The following is a 24656-nucleotide window of genomic DNA, read 5'->3' as shown; positions in this document are numbered from 1 at the left end:
GATTCCGCTCGAAATGACAACGTGTCATTTCAAGCGGAATTAGGTCTCCTATATATAGTTATGTTGTTTCTCATTTTGGCACGGAACCTGAAAAGTTGTATCGAACTGCTACCGGTTTTTCAAGTGATCAATTAATGAGAAACAGTGTTTAAAGTGATATTCTGTCTATTTCTACTCCATTCTCTCTGATTCAAGCTGTTTGTTTGTTTCTGCCATGCAAACAGTGGTATTTTGACTCTGATTGACTCATAGATCGTCAATATCGATCCTACAAGGAAAATCAAAATCAAAATCAAACTTCCTTTATGGCAGCACCACAAAACCCTAGCAGCCCGAACATCTCAGTTGTCGAAAGCCTTACCTGGTCTTATCCGACCCATATGCAGGTATGGACACCACTACTACTGTAGGCATACTGAGCCATCCGACAGCGATTGAGACTCAAACGCGTTATCAGATGACGCAGTGGTTAGTGATGATCCATGGGAGCAGTATCAGAATTACGATAACGATTCTGATTAAATAATATTTGTGTTGTTGTGTTTAATATTTGTTAGTGAATTTTGGAACAAATGTCTTAATTGTTAAATTACACCAACTGAGAATTCAAACAGTCATACCAAACACAAAACATAGGAGGATACACCTAACAGTAAAAACCACAATAAGATACTAACATAACGTCGGCCACAAGTCTTCCTGTTGTGCCCGGTTTCTCTACATCTGCTGCATCGACGTGCCAGGGGTTCATCGTGGAAGTTAACTGTCACACCCCGACCGCGTATAACATGCAACCGCGGCGGAAACGTCGGGGAGTGTTGAGACAGAATTAATTGTTTCACAACTATGGCATACAAAGTTATATTTTATTTATTAAACACGAGTGTTACATCGTTTTAAAACAGGAAATAAAGTGTTCAGAACATATTCAAACTAAGTCTATCTTCGTTTTATGTCTCTAAGGCACAGGTCCGCCCTAGTGTCACAATCATCATCCTAAGCAACAGCTCCTGATAACATATGTGAAAGTAGGTACGTCAGCATAAAAATGCTTGTGAGATACATAGGTTTTGTGAAAATGGGATTCATGACTTGAGTTTAGAGAAAACGTTTAATAACAGTCAGTCATGAACCTTGTAAATTGTTTCGTTTTGTAAATCATATGAAAAACAATAAGATCAGATGATATGTATAAATAAAATGTAAGGTTAAATGAATAACCTAGTAAAATGAGTTTGTATAAGATAAGTTGTTTGTAAAAATAATGTCTTGTGAAGAATATGTTATTTGTGTAAAACGAAATATGTCTAAACTGAAATGATTTAAATAACACTACGATATCTAATATTATACAAACATTTATATATAGGAAGTACCAGCGGCGTAGCCACCATCTTTGTATCATATTACATACGCCACGTTACTCAAACCATTTACCCAAACCAACCACCATGTAAATTGTTCATGTATAAATCAATTGTCAAGTGTTATTGTGTAAACCATATCAAAATGTCCATGTCAAATGTAAACCGCCAAATGTGTATGTCAATGTCAAATTGTTTATGTTTAATGTAAATCTTGTAATGCGTATCCAAAATATCATGTATGGCATGTGAAATATATCAACTAGGCCGTAGGTAAAACACACAAAAACAGGGTATTGAATTAAACATAGTTTAAGTTAAAGTTATGCTTTGTGGAACAAATGCATGCTATACTGATACAAACATCTATGCGGTATTGTGAAAATGCATACATTCAAGCCTTTGTGACTGTAGTGATAGACCTTTAAACAAATTAAAGGTCTATCTTGTGTTATTGTTTATCGAATTTGGTCATTCCTTCCAATCCAAACAAACCCGAGATTTCAGGAATGGGAGTTGTCAAGTCCTATGGTACCACTACCTACTAACGGGCGGCATGATCGGTGTTAATGAATGTACATTGTATAATTTGAACAAACCAAATGTCATACCAAAATGTGAGCATGTGATGAATAAATGTACTAAGTACGCACACAATGGGCATACATAGCATAGAATGTAGTATAAAATGATGTACTAAGTACGCACACAATGGGCATACATAGCATAAAAGTCATGTAAATCAATGTGCTAGCATGCTATCAGTCAACACACATAGCAGAAATGTAACGTAAATCAATGTACTAAGTATGCTAAGTAAACATATATAGCGAAACAATGTAATGTAAATCATGTACTAATAGTGTACTAATGAGCATAGCAAGTATATGATGTGAAAACAGGAAAGCACGAGAGTAACAAGTAGGCACATGTGTTTCACCCCAAAACAGTTTGGAAAACAGTAAAAGAGGGGTATATGTACTCACCTGAGATTGCTTTGAAGTTCTTGTGTAATAACCACACAATGCTAGAGATCACGGAATATCAAACGACACCTAATAGGTAGCCATATTAATATACCGAACCAAAATCGGAAGATTGGATAGAATGAGGGTTCGTAAACCAAACGAGTATAGAGACTCGTGTAATATGGTTTAACAAGACCTACATTCTAAAATGAAACCTATCCTAAGTGCTTACGACCCATTACGACCCGTTTAGGTAGCTTATGCTATCTTAACGCGTCATTCGCGTAAAACGCGTTTGGAACGCCTAATGTCGTGACCATAAGGTATAACCTCGGAAGGTTATTCCCTATACAACTATGGTCACCTAAAGTGTTTGGTCGGACCCTAATGATCGACCGAATGGGTCGGGTTCGAAAGTATAAGCGATTGTTTAGATCGCTTACCTTACGACCCTATATAAGCACTATACTAAAAGTGACGAGCTAAGCATGTTAACACATGCTTAACTAAGTTTAGAAAACAGGTTTGGTATCAAAACAAACAGTTTTGATACCTATGAGTAATTTGGTTACAAAATACCCAAGAATGCGCATTTTGGCCGAAACTACGACTCGTCACTGAGCCTAGATAACGTGGTAATCAGTAGGTATAGTCACTATGGACTATAACCATCGTGATCACGCTCACGTTATGAAGTTCCAGCGAACTTCGTGTTGACCATAAGCTGGTCAACGCAGAAAGTCAAACAAAGTTTGACTTTAACACTAGAAAGCGATTAAAAGAACGAAAGAACACTTACGAAGGGTCCCCGAAAGCTAAACTTGATCCAGGAGCTCAGGTATGAAGCAATGGCATCAACTTAGAGCTCTTTGATCAGTTTTGTGGGTTTTAACACAAATGGGGGGGGGGTATTTATAGGAAAAGCAAAACCGTTAGGATCGTTTCTTGAAAAACGTGATCGAATCTCGTGCGTACACTTGTTGGAAAGTTGTGGTATCATATAATGACCCTAACTCCAGAGATTGTGAAAAGGCATTGCCCTTTGGAGTGATTGAAAGGCCAAAAATAGCAAAAAAACAAGTTTCTGCATCTGCGGGCTGACGCGGCCCGCGTCAGGATACACACAAAACTCAGGCGGGCCGCCTGGCCTTGTCTGATCAGCACAAACTTTCAGAAATGACAGTTTTAGTCCTTGTTGCATATTTAAGCCATTTCCAACACTTGTAAGGCCCGTAAAGCCAACTTTAAGGCCCTAAAATGATGCCTAAACATTGTGGACATGAAACATGCTCAAAAATATTCTGGATATTAGTTCGTTTGGTCGTACGAACGCGATGTTCGGTTAATTACGACGGAATGCGCATAAGCGCGAAAAACGATCCAAATGACGCGACGAATGGACTTTTCTTATGCCAAACATTAAGGCATAATATAAGGATGCTTACATATATTTTTGGATGTCCGGATGTATTCAGAACGTAAGTTATGCGCGAAAGTGCAAACTTGTGCACTTTTTGACACTTTTAGTCCCTGAATGACCTAAAAGTTTATTTTAGCACACCGAACCTCTCAAAGCCTATTTCTAAGCTATGTAAAGGATATTTAAGGTGTGTTTAACTTATGGTCATCTTTCGGAATGTTTGTTTTAGTGCGAATCGCCATATTTTCACAGTTTGTCAAGTTTAGTCCCTGTAAGCGAATTAACTTGTTTTTGCCATACCAAGGCCTTCAAAACTTATTTCTAAGTTAAGTAAAGGTTATTTAGGGTATGTTGAGTATATGTTGATGTTCCGGAGTATTTGTCGCATTAAACTGAGTACGTTTACGCACCAGTTTGCGTATAATTCTCTAGAAAGCGATGAAGAGTTTGAAATTGAACAAAAGTCAAAACATGAAAAATGTAAAACACAACCAAACAAACATTGGGATCAAATAACATTGTTTTATTGATAACTGAACTGTTCATAATGATTTCAACCACAAATGTTACAGTCTCCCCTACTTGTGGAAATTTCGTCCCGAAATTTATTTAGAGGAAACTCGTGGAAAAAGATGCGGATACTTTGCCTTCATTTGATCATCACGTTCCCAAGTAAACTCGGGTCCACGTTTAGATTCCCAGCGAACCTTGACCAAGGGAATGCGCTTGCGTTTAAGCCACTTGACTTCACGTTCCATGATTTCCACTGGTTTCTCAACAAATTTCAGTGTTTTATCAACACGAATTTCATCAAGCGGTATGTGGAGGTTCTCATCAGCTATACACCTCTTGAGATTGGACACGTGAAAGGTTGGATGAACATTTCCAAGTTCAGGAGGTAACTCAAGTCTGTAGGCTACCTTACCGATTCTTTCGACGATCTTGAATGGTCCAACGTATCTAGGTGCAAGTTTTCCTTTCTTTCCGAATCTGATCACACCTTTCCAAGGTGAGACCTTAAGTAATACACGAACACCGACTTGAAAATCCAAGGGCTTGCGTTTTAGGTCCGCGTAACTCTTTTGATGGCTTCTAGCTGTCTGAAGGTTATCACGAACTTTCTTTACCTTATCTGTTGTCTCTAAAATGAGGGCAGGTGCAGTAAGCTGAGCCTCGCCGATCTCATTCCAGCAGACTGGTGAACGACATTTTCGACCATAGAGAGCCTCGAAAGGAGCCATGTTGATGCTGGAGTGATAACTGTTGTTGTAGGAGAATTCAATCAACGAAAGATGTGAATCCCAACTACCACCAAAATCGATCACACAAGCTCTAAGCATATCCTCCAGTGTCTGGATTGTTCTTTCAGATTGACCATCCGTTTGTGGATGATAAGCTGTGCTCAGATTAAGTTGGGACCCCATAGCAGATTGCATGGTTCTCCAAAAATGAGAAGTGAAACGAGCATCTCTGTCAGAAATGATGTTCAAAGGAACACCATGTCGAGCTACAATTTCATCCACGTAGATTTGAGCAAGTTTGTCAGCCGAAAAATCCTCACGGATTGGCAAGAAATGCGCTGACTTAGTAAGACGATCAACGACTACCCAGATGGCATCATGACCTTTCTTTGTGCGCGGAAGTTTGGTAGTGAGATCCATAGTAATGTTTTCCCATTTCCAAACTAGGATCTCTGGTTGCTCTAATAAACCGAAAGGACGCTGATGTTCAGCCTTAACCTTAAGACAAGTAAGGCATTTTGATACATATAAGGCAATGTCTTTCTTCATACCAAGCCACCAATACTGAATACGAACATCCTTATGCATCTTGTCTGAGCCAGGATGAATAGATTAACGAGACTTATGGGCTTCATCCATAAGCAAGGTATGAAGGTTATCTTGGCTCGGGACTCACAAACGGTCCATGAAGTACTACGATCCATTGTCCTTCAATTCTAGAGCAGGTGTTATGTGATAAGGAAATTCCTTATCCATCAAGCCTTGTGAAACACAAGCTTGTTGAGCCTGAGAAATACGTGCTTGGATATCGGATTGAGCTTGAATAACAGATTGGACACGAACACAATGAAGCTTAGTACGTTCCTTGCGACTCAAAGCATCGGCCACGACATTCGCCTTACCAGGATGGTAGCGAATTTCGCAGTCATAGTCGTTTAGAAGCTCCACCCAACGTCGCTGTCTCATGTTGAGTTCTTTCTGACAGAAGATATGCTGAAGACTTTTGTGGTCAGTGAAAACCACACATTTTGTACCGTACAAATAGTGTCTCCAAATCTTAAGAGCGAAGACAACTGCACCCAACTCAAGATCATGAGTGGTGTAGTTTTTCTCATGTATCTTCAACTGCCTCGATGCGTATGCTATGACTTTGTTTCTTTGCATCAGGACGCAGCCAAGACCTAATTTAGATGCATCGCAATAAACGACGAAATCATCATTGCCCTCAGGCAAGGTTAGGACAGGCACGTCACAAAGTTTTTGTTTCAAAGTCAGAAACGCTTCATCTTGCTTGAATCCCCAATCAAAGGGCTTGTTCTTCTGTGTTAGAGCAGTTAGAGGAACTGCAATCTTCGAGAAATTTTCTATGAAGCGGCGGTAATAACCCGCAAGTCTAAGAAAAAAACGAACTTCGGTAGGGGTAGTAGGCGTATCCCAATCCTTAATCGCACTGATCTTGGAGGGATCTACATGAATACCTTGTTCGTTGACAATATGTCCTAAGAATTGAACCTCTTTAAGCCAGAATTCACACTTGGAGAATTTGGCAAAAAGTTGCTCTTTCTTTAGGAGTTCCAACGTAAGACGAAGATGTTGCTCATGATCAGCTCGCGTCTTAGAATAAATCAAGATGTCATCAATGAAAACGATGATGAACTTATCCAAATAAGGCTTGCAGACCCTATTCATCAAGTCCATGAAAACAGCAGGAGCATTAGTCAAACCGAATGGCATGACTGTGAACTCATAATGCCCATAACGAGTGCGTAAAGCTGTCTTGGGAATATCTTCTTCATGCACACGGAGTTGATGATATCCAGATCGCAGATCAATATTTGATGTGACAACTCGAAATCTAGAACCTTTCGTTGTAACTTGCTTGTACATTATGTGATTAGTTGAATGATTAAACTTAATGATAACGTGAACCTTTTTATGTGATAGGTGCTTGGTTATGTGTGCATTTGTATATATTTGTGTACGTGTTATATGTGACCCGAGAACCCGACACGAAACAACAAAGAACCCGACTCGAGACCATGAGGTCTCGAGTGGACTTGGGCCGAGAACCTTTGGCCGGTTGGGCCTTTGGGCCGTGAACCCCACTCGAAACCCACTAAGGGTGCACATTTGGAACTTGACTATAAATACACCACCCTTAGTTAACTTTGCCATTTGTTGAAACATTACACCCACACACTCTCCTACTTTTCTCTCTAAGCCTTAAGAACACAAACACATTTCCAAGACTCTCGGATCCACTCGGTTGACACAAGAAACTCTCGGATTTGGACTTCGGATCGGCACACACACACACATCACCAACCGGTTAGTGTTCTTGATGTTTTGTTGAATGTTAGTGTGTTCATGTTATGTTTGTATGAGATTATGTGACAATATGTTAAGTTGTTGAGTTATACATAGAAATCGGTTCATGAATGTTCTTGTTATGTGTTGAAAATTTGCATAAATGCTTGATGTTAAAAATGGGTTCATTGTATGTTAAAAAAAAGGTGAATAATGATATTGGTTACACTTGGGTTTGGATCCGAAAAATGGGTGTTTAAACTAAACAAATCGGCTAAGGAGTATGTTTGTCATGTTAGAATGCATGCTAGTAAATCATGTCTTGATGATTGTTCATAGTTGTGGTTGAAATAAGTGTTAAATATGCTATGAACTTGATGAATATGAGTTTGAACATTTGAGGAACACTTTGAATGATAGTTAAGAATGTGAAAACCCTTGTGATTTTGATCCATCTTTGACTAGTAACCTGATTAGGAAAACTGTTAGTGGAATGCTATTGGTAGTTTCCTGATTTGGGCCTGATTATATTGTACTAATGGGACTGATACACCTGCATCAACACGTGAACTTGAAAACGACTGCTACCGACTCGCAATCACGCAGTTGCGACTCGCAACCACAGCGTGATGACTCGAGACCACGCGGTTGCGACTCGCAACCATAGCAGGACAAGCCGAAACCACAGGTTACGAGTCCCGTTGCGACTCGAGACCTTAGCATGATGAACCGAGACTACGGTTGCGACACCGGTTGCGACTCGCAACCATCCATGATCAACACACAGCATGACTCGAGACCATGCTTGCGAGTCCGGTTGCGACTCGAGACCACACTTTGGGCCTAAGTTAGTGGGCCGGACATATGAACTCCTGTGCTACTGTTAACGTGTTATTTGGGCCTGTTATCACAAGCCCAACTGTTGGGCCTCACACTTGGACTTTGGATTATGTCTGACTGTTAACTGAGAACTGTTACTGATTATACGTGATTTCCATGCGTGTTGAACATTTGTACACTACTTGGTTCGAATCTGATTATACGTGATATCCGTGTTAGGACGTTATTGACTACTTGCGACTTGATTGACTTTCTGTGATTAACTGCCGAGCAAACCGAGGTGAGTTCACACCCTTTACGAAGCATGGGATTCCCTGGGTTGGGAACGGGATTCAGGAACGTGGGTTCCTCGTCTACCTTTGGGTAGGACGTCAGTGGTTCAGGAATGTGATTCCTCGTCCGGATGGACGGATAAACGTACTAGACTAAAACTCTATCACGAAGTCCCTCCTTTTTGTATCGACTAATCGCCGGGCCAATGGCGAGCGGGTCATTAGTTAGATAGCGCTATTTAGGTCTGACAAGCCTCACACCGTGCCGCAGAGGACGGGCGTGAACTAATGGATCTGGGGCACGTCAATGATGATAGACATTGATGTTTTCAGGGCACATAAACATGACTACAGTCAGCAATCGATACGGTAACGAGTCTAGTATACACATGGGGTAGCCCCCACGGCTGGAGAGCCAGATGATGTACATGGGGTAGCCCCCACGGCCGAAATGCCTGATAACTACATGGGGTAGCCCCCACGGCCGGAGTGCCGGAGTAACTGGGAATGAACTGGTCACGTCTTTTTAAACTATGGGGTAACCCCCACGGCAGGATGCCAGATAAAGTAAACTGTTTTCGAAACAACTAAAACGAACGCCCACCCGTGAACTCACTCAACTAGTTGTTGACTCGTTACTACATGCTTTGCAGGACCATAGGTACTCAGTGGGAGCTTGCATGGAGGAGGATCGTTGTGGGACAGGGATTGCTACAAGACTATGTTAAACTTGAAACTTTTGGAACTTATGTTACAACTTTAAACTTATGCTTCCGCTTACAACTTAAACTTATTTGTTTTGGAACACCAATCGTGTTGGTTAAACTTTTATAATTACTTATATGCTTGTTCAGTATGATTGGTGGCTGGATCCTGGTCAGTCACGCCTCCAAGCGGTAGTACTCCGCAGGTGGGATTTTGGGGGTGTGACAGATTGGTATCAGAGCCATTGGTTATAGTGAACTTGGTTTTAATAAAAGAAGAAACGTTTTTGTTAAAACCAGACTATAACCGGAACAGTGCTCAACGGTCCACAACGACACTTCGCTCCTCATGCAAGGCTCGACGTTCTAGGTAATATAATGTATGTATATTGCCTACTTGTTAGTTGCGTAGTACATTGCTCATGGTATGCTTGACTAGTATAACTACTGTTGTTTGAACACATGCGTACTTACTCTGCCCTACTATCGTGCTTTCGCGAACCTCTCTCACACGTATTGCTTTTATTATGAAGAACCATGTCTGGACGCGTTAACATGACACAAGCCCAGTTGACGGCTTTGATCAACGAACGAGTTGCCGCAGCGCTCGCAGCTGCACACGCAGGAGGTATATCCTGCAGTCCGAAATTGTTCTAGGATCGTTTGGATCCTACTCTCGTGAACCAACCTTTGTGTTAAACTCTGTCTTTTCTTTCACCTACCTTAGGTCAGGCACCGGTGTGCACTTTTAAGACCTTTATGGACTGTCGACCCACAACTTTTAGCGGCACTGAAGGAGCAGTAGGTCTCCTACACTGGTTTGAGAAACTGGAGTCTGTGTTCGAAATGTGTGAATGCCCTGAAGCGCGCAGGGTGAAGTATGCTACTGGTACTCTCGAGGGTTTGGCCCTCACGTGGTGGAATGCTCAAGTGCAGATGTTAGGGTTGGTTGCTGCCAACGCCACCCCATGGGAAAACTTCAAGGAAATGATCAGGGAGGAATACTGCAGTCGTGACGACATTCACAAACTGGAAGATGAGTTCTACAATCTTAAGATGTCGGGGTCAGAAATTGAGGCATACACTAAGAGATCGCATGAGCTTGCTTTGTTGTGTCCTACTATGGTGGATCCTCCGTATAAACGAATTGAACTCTATCTCAAGGGCTTGGTGCCAGAGATCCAAAGTCATGTGACTTCAGCGAGGTTGACTACTATCCAGCAGGTTGTACAGTTGGCTCACCATCTCACTGACCAAGCGGTGGAGCAGAACAAGTTACCGAAGCGTATAGGTGCTGCAACTACTTCTGGTACTTCTAGTGGAGATAAACGGAAATGGGATGGAACTTCAAGCAGGGGTTCAACTTCAGTGCAAACTCAGTCTCAGCAGAGAAAGACGGACGATCACAAGAGCCCCAGTCAGCAGTCGTCTGGTGGTCAAAGTCATGGTGGATACAAGGGGGAATCACCCCAAATGCAATCGCTGCAGCCTACACCACAGTGGGCCATGCACCAGGGGCAACTGTCATCGGTGCAACAAGCCTGGTCATGTTGCAAAGGATTGCAGAAGCGCATATCCCGTCAACCAGAATCGTCAGCAACCTCAGCAGAACCAGCGACAGCAGCAGGGTAACAACAAAGGGTGCTTTCAGTGCGGAGCTGAAGGCCACTTCAAGAAGGATTGTCCCCAACTGAACCAGAACAACAACAACAACAATGGTGCTAGGGGACGAGTGTTCGTGATTGGTCAAGGAGAAGCAAGGAATGATCCCAACGTGGTGACGGGTAAGTTCCTTCTCGACGACTTTTATGTTACAGTCTTATTTGATTCGGGTGCCGATACTAGCTATGTGTCACTAGAAGTTAGTAAGATGCTTAAGCGTATTCCTACACCCCTGAGCGACAAGCACACCATAGAGCTAGCTAATGGTAAGAGTTTGGAAGCCTCGCACGTAGTCAAGGGCTGCCAGCTTATTCTCGCTAACCAGACCTTCTCTATTGATCTTATTCCTATTGTCTTGGGTAGTTTCGACGTTGTCATTGGGATGGATTGGTTATCCCAACACCGAGCAGAGATTCTTTGCAACGAGAAGATCGTTCGTATTCCTGGTTTAGGTGGTGAACCTCTCATGATTCGTGGCGACAAGAGAAGTGCTGTTGAGAACATCATCTCTCTTCTTAAGGCTCAGAAATGCTTACGAAAGGGCCACACTGCGATTTTGGCTCTAGTTACTGATACCACAGAGAAGGAGAAGAAGCTAGAGGATTTTCCGGTTGTACGCGACTACCCTGAGGTATTCCCTGAGGAATTACCTGGTCTTCCGCCCCATCGCCAAGTCGAGTTTCAGATTGATCTAGCTCCTGGAGCCGCGCCTGTAGCCCGTGCACCTTATCGTTTAGCGCCATCAGAGTTGGAAGAACTCTCCACGCAACTACAAGAACTCTTGGATAAGGGTTTCATTCGTCCTAGCTCATCGCCTTGGGGAGCTCCAGTGTTATTTGTGAAGAAGAAGGATGGTACCTTCAGAATGTGTATCGACTATCGCGAACTCAACAAGGTGACTGTGAAGAATCGTTATCCTCTACCGCGTATTGACGACTTGTTCGACCAGTTGCAGGGGTCGAGCTACTATTCGAAGATTGATCTGAGATCGGGATATCACCAGTTGAGAGTTCGAGAAGAGGATGTCTCTAAGACGGCTTTTAGGACTCGATATGGGCACTATGAGTTTCTGGTCATGCCGTTTGGGCTGACGAACGCAACGGCAGTTTTTATGGATTTGATGAATCGAGTGTGCAAACCGTACCTGGACAAGTTTGTTATAGTCTTCATCGACGACATCCTGATCTATTCTAAGAATAAAGAAGAGCACGAACAACATCTACGACTTATTTTGGAACTCCTTCGGAAGGAACAGCTTTACGCGAAATTCTCGAAGTGCGACTTCTGGCTTCGTGAAGTCCATTTCCTAGGGCATGTGGTGAACAAGGATGGGATTCACGTTGATCCATCCAAAGTGGAATCTATTAAGAACTGGCCTGCGCCTCGCACACCAAAGGAAATTCGCCAATTTTTGGGATTGGCAGGTTATTACAGGAGATTCATTAAGGATTTTTCTAAGATCGCGCAGCCCCTCACGTTGTTAACACAGAAAGGCGTTGTTTATCATTGGGGAAATGCACAAGAGTTAGCTTTTCAGCATCTAAAGGATAGACTTTGTAGTGCACCTATCCTTTCACTGCCAGAGGGCACAGAAGATTTTGTGGTTTACTGTGATGCATCAATTCAAGGTCTTGGTTGTGTATTGATGCAACGAGATAAAGTCATAGCTTACGCCTCACGACAACTTAAAGTTCACGAGAAGAACTACACGACACATGATTTAGAGCTGGGAGCGGTTGTTTTCGCACTTAAGTTATGGCGGCATTACCTGTACGGAACCAAGTGCGCCATCTACACCGACCACAGAAGTTTAGAACACATATTCAAACAGAAGGAACTGAATATGCGGCAGCGACGATGGGTCGAGCTGCTGAATGACTACGAGTGCTCTATCAGGTATCACCCGGGCAAGGCCAACGTAGTGGCGGACGCCCTCAGTCGAAAGGACACTACGCCTAAGCGTGTAAGAGCTTTACAACTCACGATCCATTCTAGTCTACCTTCGCAAATACGAGCTGCTCAGATAGAAGCACTGAAACCAGAAAACGTTAGAGCTGAAGCTCTACGCGGGTCAAGGCAACGCTTAGAACGGAAGGAAGACGGTGCTTATTATGTAACAGGACGCATTTGGGTCCCGCACTATGGCGATTTACGAGAACTTGTGATGGATGAAGCGCACAAATCTCGCTACTCGGTACACCCTGGTTCGGACAAGATGTACCACGATATCAAAACTACGTATTGGTGGCCTAGCATGAAGGCCCACATAGCAACTTACGTCAGCAAGTGTTTGACTTGTGCGCGAGTCAAGACGGAATATCAGAAACCTTCAGGCCTACTTCAGCAACCAGAGATACCACAATGGAAATGGGAGCAAATTTCCATGGATTTCGTTACTGGCCTACCTAGATCACAGCGCGGAAACGATACTATCTGGGTGATCGTGGATCGACTCACAAAATCCGCACACTTTTTGGCAATCAAGGAAACGGATAAGTTCTCCACTCTAGCGGAAATATACCTCAAGGAAGTTGTTTCGAGGCACGGGGTGCCCACTTCTATCATCTCTGATCGAGATGCACGTTTTACTTCGGAACTGTGGCAGGCAATGCACAAGTCTTTTGGCTCACGTTTAGATATGAGCACAGCGTACCACCCGCAGACGGACGGGCAGTCCGAGCGTACTATCCAAACACTAGAAGACATGCTTCGCGCTTGTGTAATCGACTTTGGCAACAGCTGGGAAAAGCATCTGCCACTCGTAGAATTCTCGTACAATAACAGCTACCACACCAGCATTAAAGCTGCTCCGTTTGAGGCATTGTACGGACGTAAATGCCGGTCACCCCTCTGTTGGGCAGAGGTGGGGGATAGTCAAATCACTGGTCCAGAACATGTGGTAGACACTACTGAGCGGATTGCTCAAATACGACAACGCATGGCGGCCGCTCGTGACCGTCAGAAGGCCTACGCCGATAAGGGCAGGAAACCACTTGAGCTCCAGGTTGGGGAGCGGGTATTACTCAAAGTTTCACCCTGGAAGGGTGTGGTTCGTTTTGGTAAACGCGGCAAACTCAACCCACGGTACGTTGGACCTTTTGAAATCCTTGAGAAAATAGGCAAGGTGGCCTACAGACTGAAATTACCAGCAGAACTCGGGGCAGTTCACAACGTTTTCCATGTGTCAAATCTGAAGAAGTGTCTGTCAGATGAGACGCACGTAGTTCCTCTGAAGGAACTTACGATCGACGAACAGTTGAAATTCGTCGAAGAACCTGTCGAAATCACGGACCGGGATGTTAAGGTCCTCAAGAGCACTAGAATACCTCTTGTTCGAGTTCGTTGGAACTCACGTCGCGGCCCAGAGTTTACCTGGGAGCGCGAAGATCGGATGAAACAAAAGTATCCCCAACTGTTTGAGAACAGTACAAACGCTACTGAGGCTGAAGCTACGGAATTTCGGGACGAAATTCCAGATCAACGGGGGGTGGATGTGACACCCCAGGATAACCGGGAAAACCTTACAACTTGACTAGCTTCCTCAGTGAGTGCCATCAAATTTCGGGACGAAATTTCTTTCAACTTGGGGATGATGTGACAACTCGAAATCTAGAACCTTTCGTTGTAACTTGCTTGTACATTATGTGATTAGTTGAATGATTAAACTTAATGATAACGTGAACCTTTTTATGTGATAGGTGCTTGGTTATGTGTGCATTTGTATATATTTGTGTACGTGTTATATGTGACCCGAGAACCCGACACGAAACAACAAAGAACCCGACTCGAGACCATGAGGTCTCGAGTGGACTTGGGCCGAGAACCTTTGGCCGGTTGGGCCTTTGGGCCGTGAACCCCACTCGAAACCCACTAAGGGTGCACATTTGGAACTTGACTATAAATACACCACCCTTAGTTAACTTTGCCATTTGTTGAAACATTACACCCACACACTCTCCTACTTTTCTCTCTAAGCCTTAAGAACACAAACACATTTCCAAGACTCTCGGATCCACTCGGTTGACACAAGAAACTCTCGGATTTGGACTTCGGATCGGCACACACACACACATCACCAACCGGTTAGTGTTCTTGATGTTTTGTTGAATGTTAGTGTGTTCATGTTATGTTTGTATGAGATTATGTGACAATATGTTAAGTTGTTGAGTTATACATAGAAATCGGTTCATGAATGTTCTTGTTATGTGTTGAAAATTTGCATAAATGCTTGATGTTAAAAATGGGTTCATTGTATGTTAAAAAAAAGGTGAATAATGATATTGGTTACACTTGGGTTTGGATCCGAAAAATGGGTGTTTAAACTAAACAAATCGGCTAAGGAGTATGTTTGTCATGTTAGAATGCATGCTAGTAAATCATGTCTTGATGATTGTTCATAGTTGTGGTTGAAATAAGTGTTAAATATGCTATGAACTTGATGAATATGAGTTTGAACATTTGAGGAACACTTTGAATGATAGTTAAGAATGTGAAAACCCTTGTGATTTTGATCCATCTTTGACTAGTAACCTGATTAGGAAAACTGTTAGTGGAATGCTATTGGTAGTTTCCTGATTTGGGCCTGATTATATTGTACTAATGGGACTGATACACCTGCATCAACACGTGAACTTGAAAACGACTGCTACCGACTCGCAATCACGCAGTTGCGACTCGCAACCACAGCGTGATGACTCGAGACCACGCGGTTGCGACTCGCAACCATAGCAGGACAAGCCGAAACCACAGGTTACGAGTCCCGTTGCGACTCGAGACCTTAGCATGATGAACCGAGACTACGGTTGCGACACCGGTTGCGACTCGCAACCATCCATGATCAACACACAGCATGACTCGAGACCATGCTTGCGAGTCCGGTTGCGACTCGAGACCACACTTTGGGCCTAAGTTAGTGGGCCGGACATATGAACTCCTGTGCTACTGTTAACGTGTTATTTGGGCCTGTTATCACAAGCCCAACTGTTGGGCCTCACACTTGGACTTTGGATTATGTCTGACTGTTAACTGAGAACTGTTACTGATTATACGTGATTTCCATGCGTGTTGAACATTTGTACACTACTTGGTTCGAATCTGATTATACGTGATATCCGTGTTAGGACGTTATTGACTACTTGCGACTTGATTGACTTTCTGTGATTAACTGCCGAGCAAACCGAGGTGAGTTCACACCCTTTACGAAGCATGGGATTCCCTGGGTTGGGAACGGGATTCAGGAACGTGGGTTCCTCGTCTACCTTTGGGTAGGACGTCAGTGGTTCAGGAATGTGATTCCTCGTCCGGATGGACGGATAAACGTACTAGACTAAAACTCTATCACGAAGTCCCTCCTTTTTGTATCGACTAATCGCCGGGCCAATGGCGAGCGGGTCATTAGTTAGATAGCGCTATTTAGGTCTGACAAGCCTCACACCGTGCCGCAGAGGACGGGCGTGAACTAATGGATCTGGGGCACGTCAATGATGATAGACATTGATGTTTTCAGGGCACATAAACATGACTACAGTCAGCAATCGATACGGTAACGAGTCTAGTATACACATGGGGTAGCCCCCACGGCTGGAGAGCCAGATGATGTACATGGGGTAGCCCCCACGGCCGAAATGCCTGATAACTACATGGGGTAGCCCCCACGGCCGGAGTGCCGGAGTAACTGGGAATGAACTGGTCACGTCTTTTTAAACTATGGGGTAACCCCCACGGCAGGATGCCAGATAAAGTAAACTGTTTTCGAAACAACTAAAACGAACGCCCACCCGTGAACTCACTCAACTAGTTGTTGACTCGTTACTACATGCTTTGCAGGACCATAGGTACTCAGTGGGAGCTTGCATGGAGGAGGATCGTTGTGGGACAGGGATTGCTACAAGACTATGTTAAACTTGAAACTTTTGGAACTTATGTTACAACTTTAAACTTATGCTTCCGCTTACAACTTAAACTTATTTGTTTTGGAACACCAATCGTGTTGGTTAAACTTTTATAATTACTTATATGCTTGTTCAGTATGATTGGTGGCTGGATCCTGGTCAGTCACGCCTCCAAGCGGTAGTACTCCGCAGGTGGGATTTTGGGGGTGTGACATTTGAAAAATAAGAAGCGCCTTGCGATTGATCAAAGAGATCATCGATGCGAGGTAGGGGATATCGATTCTTGATGGTGAGCTTGTTAAGCTCACGATAATCGATACACATCCTAAAAGATCTATCCTTCTTCTTGACAAAAAGAATGGGAGCACCCCAAGGTGAAAAGCTAGGACGGATAAAGCCTTTGTCAGAGAGTTCCTGAAGCTGCTTAGACAACTCTTGCATCTCAGACGGTGCAAGACGATAGGGAGCTCTGTCAATGGGATAAACACCAGGTACGAGATCAATACGGAACTCGACTTGGCGTGCTAGAGGTAGACCAGGTAACTCTTCAGGAAATACTTCAGGATAATCCCGAACAACGGGAATGTCTTGAATAGACTTACCTTTGCCCTTATCTGCTACCACATGTGCCAAAGATGCCACATAGTTCTTTCGTAGATACTTCCGAGCTTTAAAACAAGACATGAGTTTGAGACCACCAGCAGGTTTCTCACCACGAACTTGTAGGATCTCACCTGTCGAAAGCGGCATGCGAATGATCTTTTCAAAACAAACTATCTCTGCGCGATACTTGGCTAACCAATCCATACCCATAATAACGTCGAAGCTTCCAAGTTGCATAGGCGTGAGGTCAATGGGAAAAAGATGGTTGTTAAGGTTCAACTAGCAGTTGCGGAGGACAGAATCAAGAACAATGGGTTCACCACTAGCTACTTCCACTGTCAATGGTTTACCTATTTTCGTTCTAGACGCGCGAAGCAATGGTTCAAAAGATAACGACACAAAACTCTTATCGGCACCTGAATCAAAAAGAACAGATGCTGGCTGATTATTAATAAAGAACGTACCGTTCACCACATTATCATCTGCTTGTGCCTCTTGTGCGTTCATGTTGAAGACTCGACCTCGAGCCTGAGCCTGATTCTGATTCTGGTTGGCTAGTCTTGGGCACCGGTTTCTGTAGTGGGTCAGATCCCCACAATTGTAGCACGAACCAGGAGGAAAATTTGGTCGTGCAGCTTGACCTTGTTGCTGAGCAAGAGGCTGAGCTTGGTTCTGGTTAGCAGGAATGCGGCAGGTGGCAGCAAGATGACCATTTCTTCCACAGTTGGTGCATTGACGACACTGAACCTGTGGTGGGTGATGGCTGTTACACTTGTTGCACAAAGGTGCATTGCCAAGATAAGGCTTCTTAGCTGGAGGCTGAGCGGGTTGGTTGAGAGCTGCCTGGTTAACCTGGGCAGTGACAACAAAGTTTTGGGAAGCCTTACGCTTCCTTGACCCCTTAGTAGAACCAGAATCCTTTCCTTTCTTGTTTTGACCTTTCTTGCTATCCTCGTTGTTAGACGCCTGCTTCTTACCCTTGTCACCCTTCTTGTGCAGCTTTCCCTTTCGAATCTGCGACTCAGTCAGTGTCGCTGATAACTCGATTGCCTGACGGAGTGTGGTAGGGTTACTACCAGTAATGATGTCTTGTACCGAGTCAGGTAGGCCGACGGTGTACCTTTCGATGGCCTTGTCGAGTGGGGCAACCATTGTCGGGCAAAGCAGACTCAACTCCTCAAACCTATCAGTATATGCCCGGTGCTCGCCACTGTATTGCTTTAAGTCGTCAAACTCTTTCTCCAACGCTCGCTGCTCATGACGAGGACAGAACTCCCTCATCATTAGTGCCCTAAGTTCAGCCCATGTCTGAGCTAGAGCAACTTCTGCACCGCGATCCCTCATAACCCCGTTCCACCATGTAAGAGCCCTCTTCTGAAACACACTTCAAGAAAACTCGACTTTGCGATTGTCAGGACACTGCACGTGACGGAATGTATTCTCAATGCTCTCGAACCATTGAAGAAGCCCAGTTGCTCCCTCAGAACTACTAAACTTGAGTGGTTTAGCCGAGTTAAAATTCTTGAAATTGCATGGAGCATTGTTGTTGTTGTTGGCTTGGTTCCATTGAGCAAAGAGGTTTGGAAGTGCAGCAGCCATCTGCTGTGCAATAATTTCTGCCAGTTCGGCATTTGCTACCTGGTTGTCGCGTCGAGGAGGCATTCTAGAAGAGGAAAACATGAAAGGAAACGAGTGAGATGATTGGATGAAGAGAATGAGATGAAACAAAATCAACAAAAGCAAAGATGGTGGTCATGCATCGCTAAGCAAACAAGCGATACACAAAGTCTAATCAAAGTAAATGGGTCAATAATAATGTATCGCGAAGACATGTTCGCCTATAAGTGAACACTCACCCCAAGAGTTCCCAGGTAAGAGTGACTGGTCCGATTATGTGGATTTGTACGAACACTCTAGCCTTAGACAGAAAACCCAGGGTACAGGCATTCACTCTTCCAGTTTGCACGTGTTCGCATTATTAAAACCCAAAACTTTGACGAGATTTTTGAAAATTCAAAGGGGTTCAAAACCATATAACAGAGGGTTCAAAACCTAGTAATCAATCAACCTAGAACAGATGATTAATTTTCAAAGCGGATTCGGAATCGATGTTCTCGTTGTGGTTATCACCTAAGGATAGGTGAAGTGCATGTTTTAAAATCTAAACACAAGCTAACTTGTGTTAGGGTCCTAGAAAGTTATAGTCTAGGTCAAAGCATTACTAATAACCTAATTCTCTATAACCATTGGCTCTGATACCAACTCTTCTGTCACACCCCGACCGCGTATAACATGCAACCGCAGCGGAAACGTCGGGGAGTGTTGAGACAGAATTAATTGTTTCACAACTATGGCATACAAAGTTATATTTTATTTATTAAACACGAGTGTTACATCGTTTCAAAACAGGAAATAAAGTGTTCAGAACATATTAAAACTAAGTCTATCTTCGTTTTATGTCTCTAAGGCACAGGTCCGCCCTAGTGTCACAATCATCATCCTAAGCAACAGCTCCTGAAAACATATGTGAAAGTAGGTACGTCAGCATAAAAATGCTTGTGAGATACATAGGTTTTGTGAAAATGGGATTCATGACTTGAGTTTAGAGAAAACGTTTAATAACAGTCAGTCATGAACCTTGTAAATTGTTTCGTTTTGTAAATCATATGAAAAACAATAAGATCAGATGATATGTATAAATAAAATGTAAGGTTAAATGAATAACCTAGTAAAATGAGTTTGTATAAGATAAGTTGTTTGTAAAAATAATGTCTTGTGAAGAATATGTTATTTGTGTAAAACGAAATATGTCTAAACTGAAATGATTTAAATAACACTACGATATGTAATATTATACAAACATTTATATATAGGAAGTACCAGCGGCGTATCCACCATGTTTGTATCATATTACATACGCCACGTTACTGAAACCATTTACCCAAACCAACCACCATGTAAATTGTTCATGTATAAATCAATTGTCAAGTGTTATTATGTAAACCATATCAAAATGTCCATGTCTAATGTAAACCGCCAAATGTGTATGTCAATGTCAAATTGTTTATGTTTAATGTAAATCATGTAATGCGTATCCAAAATATCATGTATGGCACGTGAAATATATCAACTAGGCCATAGGTAAAACGCACAAAAACAGGGTATTGAATTAAAAATAGTTTAAGTCAAAGTTATGTTTTGTGGAACAAACGCATGCTATACTGATACAAACATCTATGCGGTATTGAGAAAATGCATACATTCAAGCCTTTGTGACTGTAGTGATAGACCTTTAAACAAATTAAAGGTCTATCTTGTGTTATTGTTTATCGAATTCGGCCATTCCTTCCAATCCAAACAAACCCGAGATTTCAGGAATGGGAGTTGTCAAGTCCTATGGTACCACTACCTACTAACGGGCGGCATGGTCGGTGTTAATGAATGTACATTGTATAATTTGAACAAACCAAATCTCATACCAAAATGTGAGCATGTGATGAATAAATGTACTAAGTACGCACACAATGGGCATACATAGCATAAAATGTAGTATAAAATGATGTACTAAGTACGCACACAATGGGCATACATAGCATAAAAGTCATGTAAATCAATGTGCTAGCATGCTATCAGTCAACACACATAGCAGAAATGTAACGTAAATCAATGTACTAGGTATGCTAAGTAAACATACATAGCGAAACAATGTAATATAAATCATGTACTAATAGTGTACTAATGAGCATAGCAAGTATATGATGTGAAAACAGGAAAGCACGAAAGTAACAAGTAGGCACATGTGTTTCACCCCAAAACAATTTGGAAAACAGTAAAAGAGGGGTATATGTACTCACCTGAGATTGCTTTGAAGTTCTTGTGTAATAACCACACAATGTTAGAGATCACGGAATATCAAACGGCACATAATAGGTAGCTATATTAATATACCGTACCAAAATCGGAAGATTGGATAGAATGAGGGTTCGTAAACCAAACGAGTATAGAGACTCGTGTAATATGGTTTAACAAGACCTACATTCTAAAATGAAACCTATCCTAAGTGCTTACGACCCATTACGACCCGTTTAGGTAGCTTATGCTATCTTAACGCGTCGTTCGCGTAAAACGCGTTTGGAACGCCTAATGTCGTGACCATAAGGTATAACCTCGGAAGGTTATTCCCTATACAACTATGGTCACCTAAAGTGTTTGGTCGGACCCTAATGATTGACCAAATGGGTCGGGTTCGAAAGTATAAGCGATTGTTTAGATCGCTTACCTTACGACCCTATATAAGCACTATACTAAAAGTGACGAGCTAAGCATGTTAACACATGCTTAACTAAGTTTAGAAAACAGGTTTGGTATCAAAACAAACGGTTTTGATACCTATGAGTAGTTTGGTTACAAAATACACAAGAATGCACATTTTGGCCGAAACTACGACTCGTCACTGAGCCTAGATAACGTGGTAATCAGTAGGTATAGTCACTATGGACTATAACCATCGTGATCACGCTCACGTTATGAAGTTCCAACGAACTTCGTGTTGACCATAAGCTGGTCAATGCAGAAAGTCAAACAAAGTTTGACTTTAACACTAGAAAGCGATTAAAAGAACACTTACGAAGGGTCCCCCAAAGCTAAACTTGATCCAGGAGCTCAGGTATGAAGCAATGGCATCAACTTAGAGCTCTTTGATCAGTTTTGTGGGTTTTAACACAAATAGGGGGGGTTATTTATAGGAAAAGCAAAACCGTTAGGATCGTTTCTTGAAAAACGTGATCGAATCTCGTGCGTACACTTGTTGGAAAGTTGTGGTATCATATAATGACCCTAACTCCAGAGATTGTGAAAGGGCATTGCCCTTTGGAGTGATTGAAAGGCCAAAAATAGCAAAAAAATGAGTTTCTGCATCTGCAGGGCTGACGCGGCCCGCGTCAGGATACACACAAAACTCAGGCGGGCCGCCTGGCCTTGTCTGATCAGCACAAACTTTCAGAAATGACAGTTTTAGTCCCTGTTGCATATTTAAGCCATTTCCAACACTTCTAAGGCCCGTAAAGCCAACTTTAAGGCCCTAAAATGATGCCTAAACATTGTGGACATGAAACATGCTTAAAAATATTCCGGATGTCAGTTCGTTTAGTCGTACGAACGCGATGTTCGATTAATTACGACGGAATGCGCATAAGCGCGAAAAACGATCCAAATGACGCGACGAATGGATTTTTCTTATGCCAAACACTAAGGCATAATATAAGGATGCTTACATAAATTTTTGGATGTCCGGATGTATTCAGAACGTAAGTTATGCGCGAAAGTGCAAACTTGTGCACTTTTTGACACTTTTAGTCCCTGAATGACCCAAAAGTTTATTTTAGCACACCGAACCTCTCAAAGCCTATTTCTAAGCTATGTAAAGGATATTTAAGGTGTGTTTAACTTATGGTCATGTTCCGGAATGTTTGTTTTAGTGCGAATCGCCATATTTTTGCAGTTTGTCAAGTTTAGTCCCTGTAAGCGAATTAACTTGTTTTTGCCATACCAAGGCCTTCAAAACTTATTTCTAAGTTAAGTAAAGGTTATTTAGGGTATGTTGAGTATATGTTGATGTTTCGGAGTATTTGTCGCATTAAACTGAGTACGTTTACGCACCAGTTTGCGTATAATTCTCCAGAAAGCGATGAAGAGTTTGAAATTGAACAAAAGTCAAAACATGAAAAATGTAAAACACAACCAAACAAACATTGGGATCAAATAACATTGTTTTATTGATAACTGAACTGTTCATAATGATTTCAAGCACAAATGTTACATTAACATCCATCTCATTTTGAATTCTTCTTGAACGAACCCTGCCTCGATGTATTGTGACCCTCGAAGGGTCCCCTTGAATAGTCCAATCCGCTTCTTCCCACTCATCTTTGTGTCCCAGGGTGAAAAAATAACCGTTGTACTGTTCCTGATAGGTGGTGGTGTGGTATATGGAATTGGTAATGTCATATGGTTGCTCACCCCTCCAAACGTAAATGACAATAGCATGGGAACAAGGGAATCTAAGCATTTGCCATTTCCTGTATGAGCACCGCCTGCGTCTATATTCAACGGTGTACTCGTTTCCATCGTCATCATTGGTTTCATCCCTTGAAAGTACCGCGTAGCGACCTTCTATGATATTGTAGACGGACACTTCATGTTGCATGGCTACGGAATGCAATTTGTTAAACCTGGACCAAATTCGAGGGGGTAGAGGGGTATTGTAGCTTTGGGCCATCTGCGCGTGCCGAGCATACTCTGATACGTCCTTGGTGAACGTATAATGAATCAAGGCTTTTACTGGCAGGAGTCTTGCTTCACGTAAGACATTATTCATAGACTCTGATATATTCGTCGTAAGGTTACCCCAATGACGGTTTCCGCGGTCATAAACAATGGTCCACTTGCTTTTGTCGATGTCGTTCAGGTAGTCCCAAGCATCCAGATTTAACATCCGCATTTCCCTCACGGCCCAAAGATACTTTCTGCGTTGACTTGTGCTCCCGATCATCCAACATAGCTTCCTAAGAGATTTGGTCTTGAACCTACCACTAAAATTGCTTCTTACATGCCGAAGACAATAACGGTAGTAGGCGTTTGGTTCCCTCCAATCCACAAGGTTCTCCATCGCATTAATTATCCCGGCATGACGGTCTGATAGAACACAAATTCTACTATTACAGTCTCTAGTGACGTATTCCCTCAAATTTTGGAAAAACCAACACCAACTATGAACCATCTCTTCGTCAAATAGAGCGTACGCCACTGGCATTATGTAGTTGTTGGCGTTTTTGGTTACCGCAACCAACAACTTGCCACGGTACCCTCCTTTCAAGTGTGTGCCGTCCACAGAGATGACAGGCTGGCAAAGATGAAACGCGCGAATAGAAGGACCAAATGCCCAAAAAACATATTTGAATCTTGGATGTCCTTGAGCCGAGTGCGGTGATGAAACCATGAAACCACCGAACCCTGGTTTCGAGACTGGAGCTGCAACACGTACTTTGGCAGTTCCTCAAAGTTTCTTTCCCAGGTTCCATATATCCTCTCAATTGCCTTTCTTTATCCACGCCACGCCTTCGTATACGTAACATCGACAGACATCACTTGCTTTATATGCGTCCTGATGTGTTTCACCTTCAACGCAATGTCTGTATGAATTTGGGGCAGGATGTGTGCCGCGATATCCTTAGATCTAAGGCACCTGTTGTTGTTTCTTACCGCCGTGGAATAACAACTGTGGGCGGGCGCCCATTTGGTAATTTGCCACATGTGTTGGTGTTTCTGTTTTGATGTCGTTGCACGCCATTCACACAAAGGAGAATGAGGGAAAGGGTTTTCATAA

The 24656-nt window shown here is 42.7% G+C and overlaps 1 protein-coding gene across 1 annotated transcript; it reads right to left on the bottom strand.

The window, feature by feature from the left end:
• Window positions 1-589: 589 nt before the first annotated feature.
• Window positions 590-24269, bottom strand: LOC110926618. Its single transcript, XM_022170342.1, has 2 exons — window positions 23091-24269; window positions 590-646 (listed from the first exon to the last, which is right to left on the bottom strand). Exons 1-2 carry the CDS (start codon window positions 24267-24269, stop codon window positions 590-592), a joined length of 1236 nt encoding a protein of 411 aa, XP_022026034.1.
• Between the last annotated feature and the right edge of the window lie 387 nt (window positions 24270-24656).

The sequence above is a fragment of the Helianthus annuus genome, chromosome 6, assembly GCF_002127325.2.
Source record: "Helianthus annuus cultivar XRQ/B chromosome 6, HanXRQr2.0-SUNRISE, whole genome shotgun sequence".
NCBI classification, from domain to species: domain Eukaryota; kingdom Viridiplantae; phylum Streptophyta; class Magnoliopsida; order Asterales; family Asteraceae; genus Helianthus; species Helianthus annuus.
This window is presented reverse-complemented; position numbering and strand designations above follow the sequence as displayed.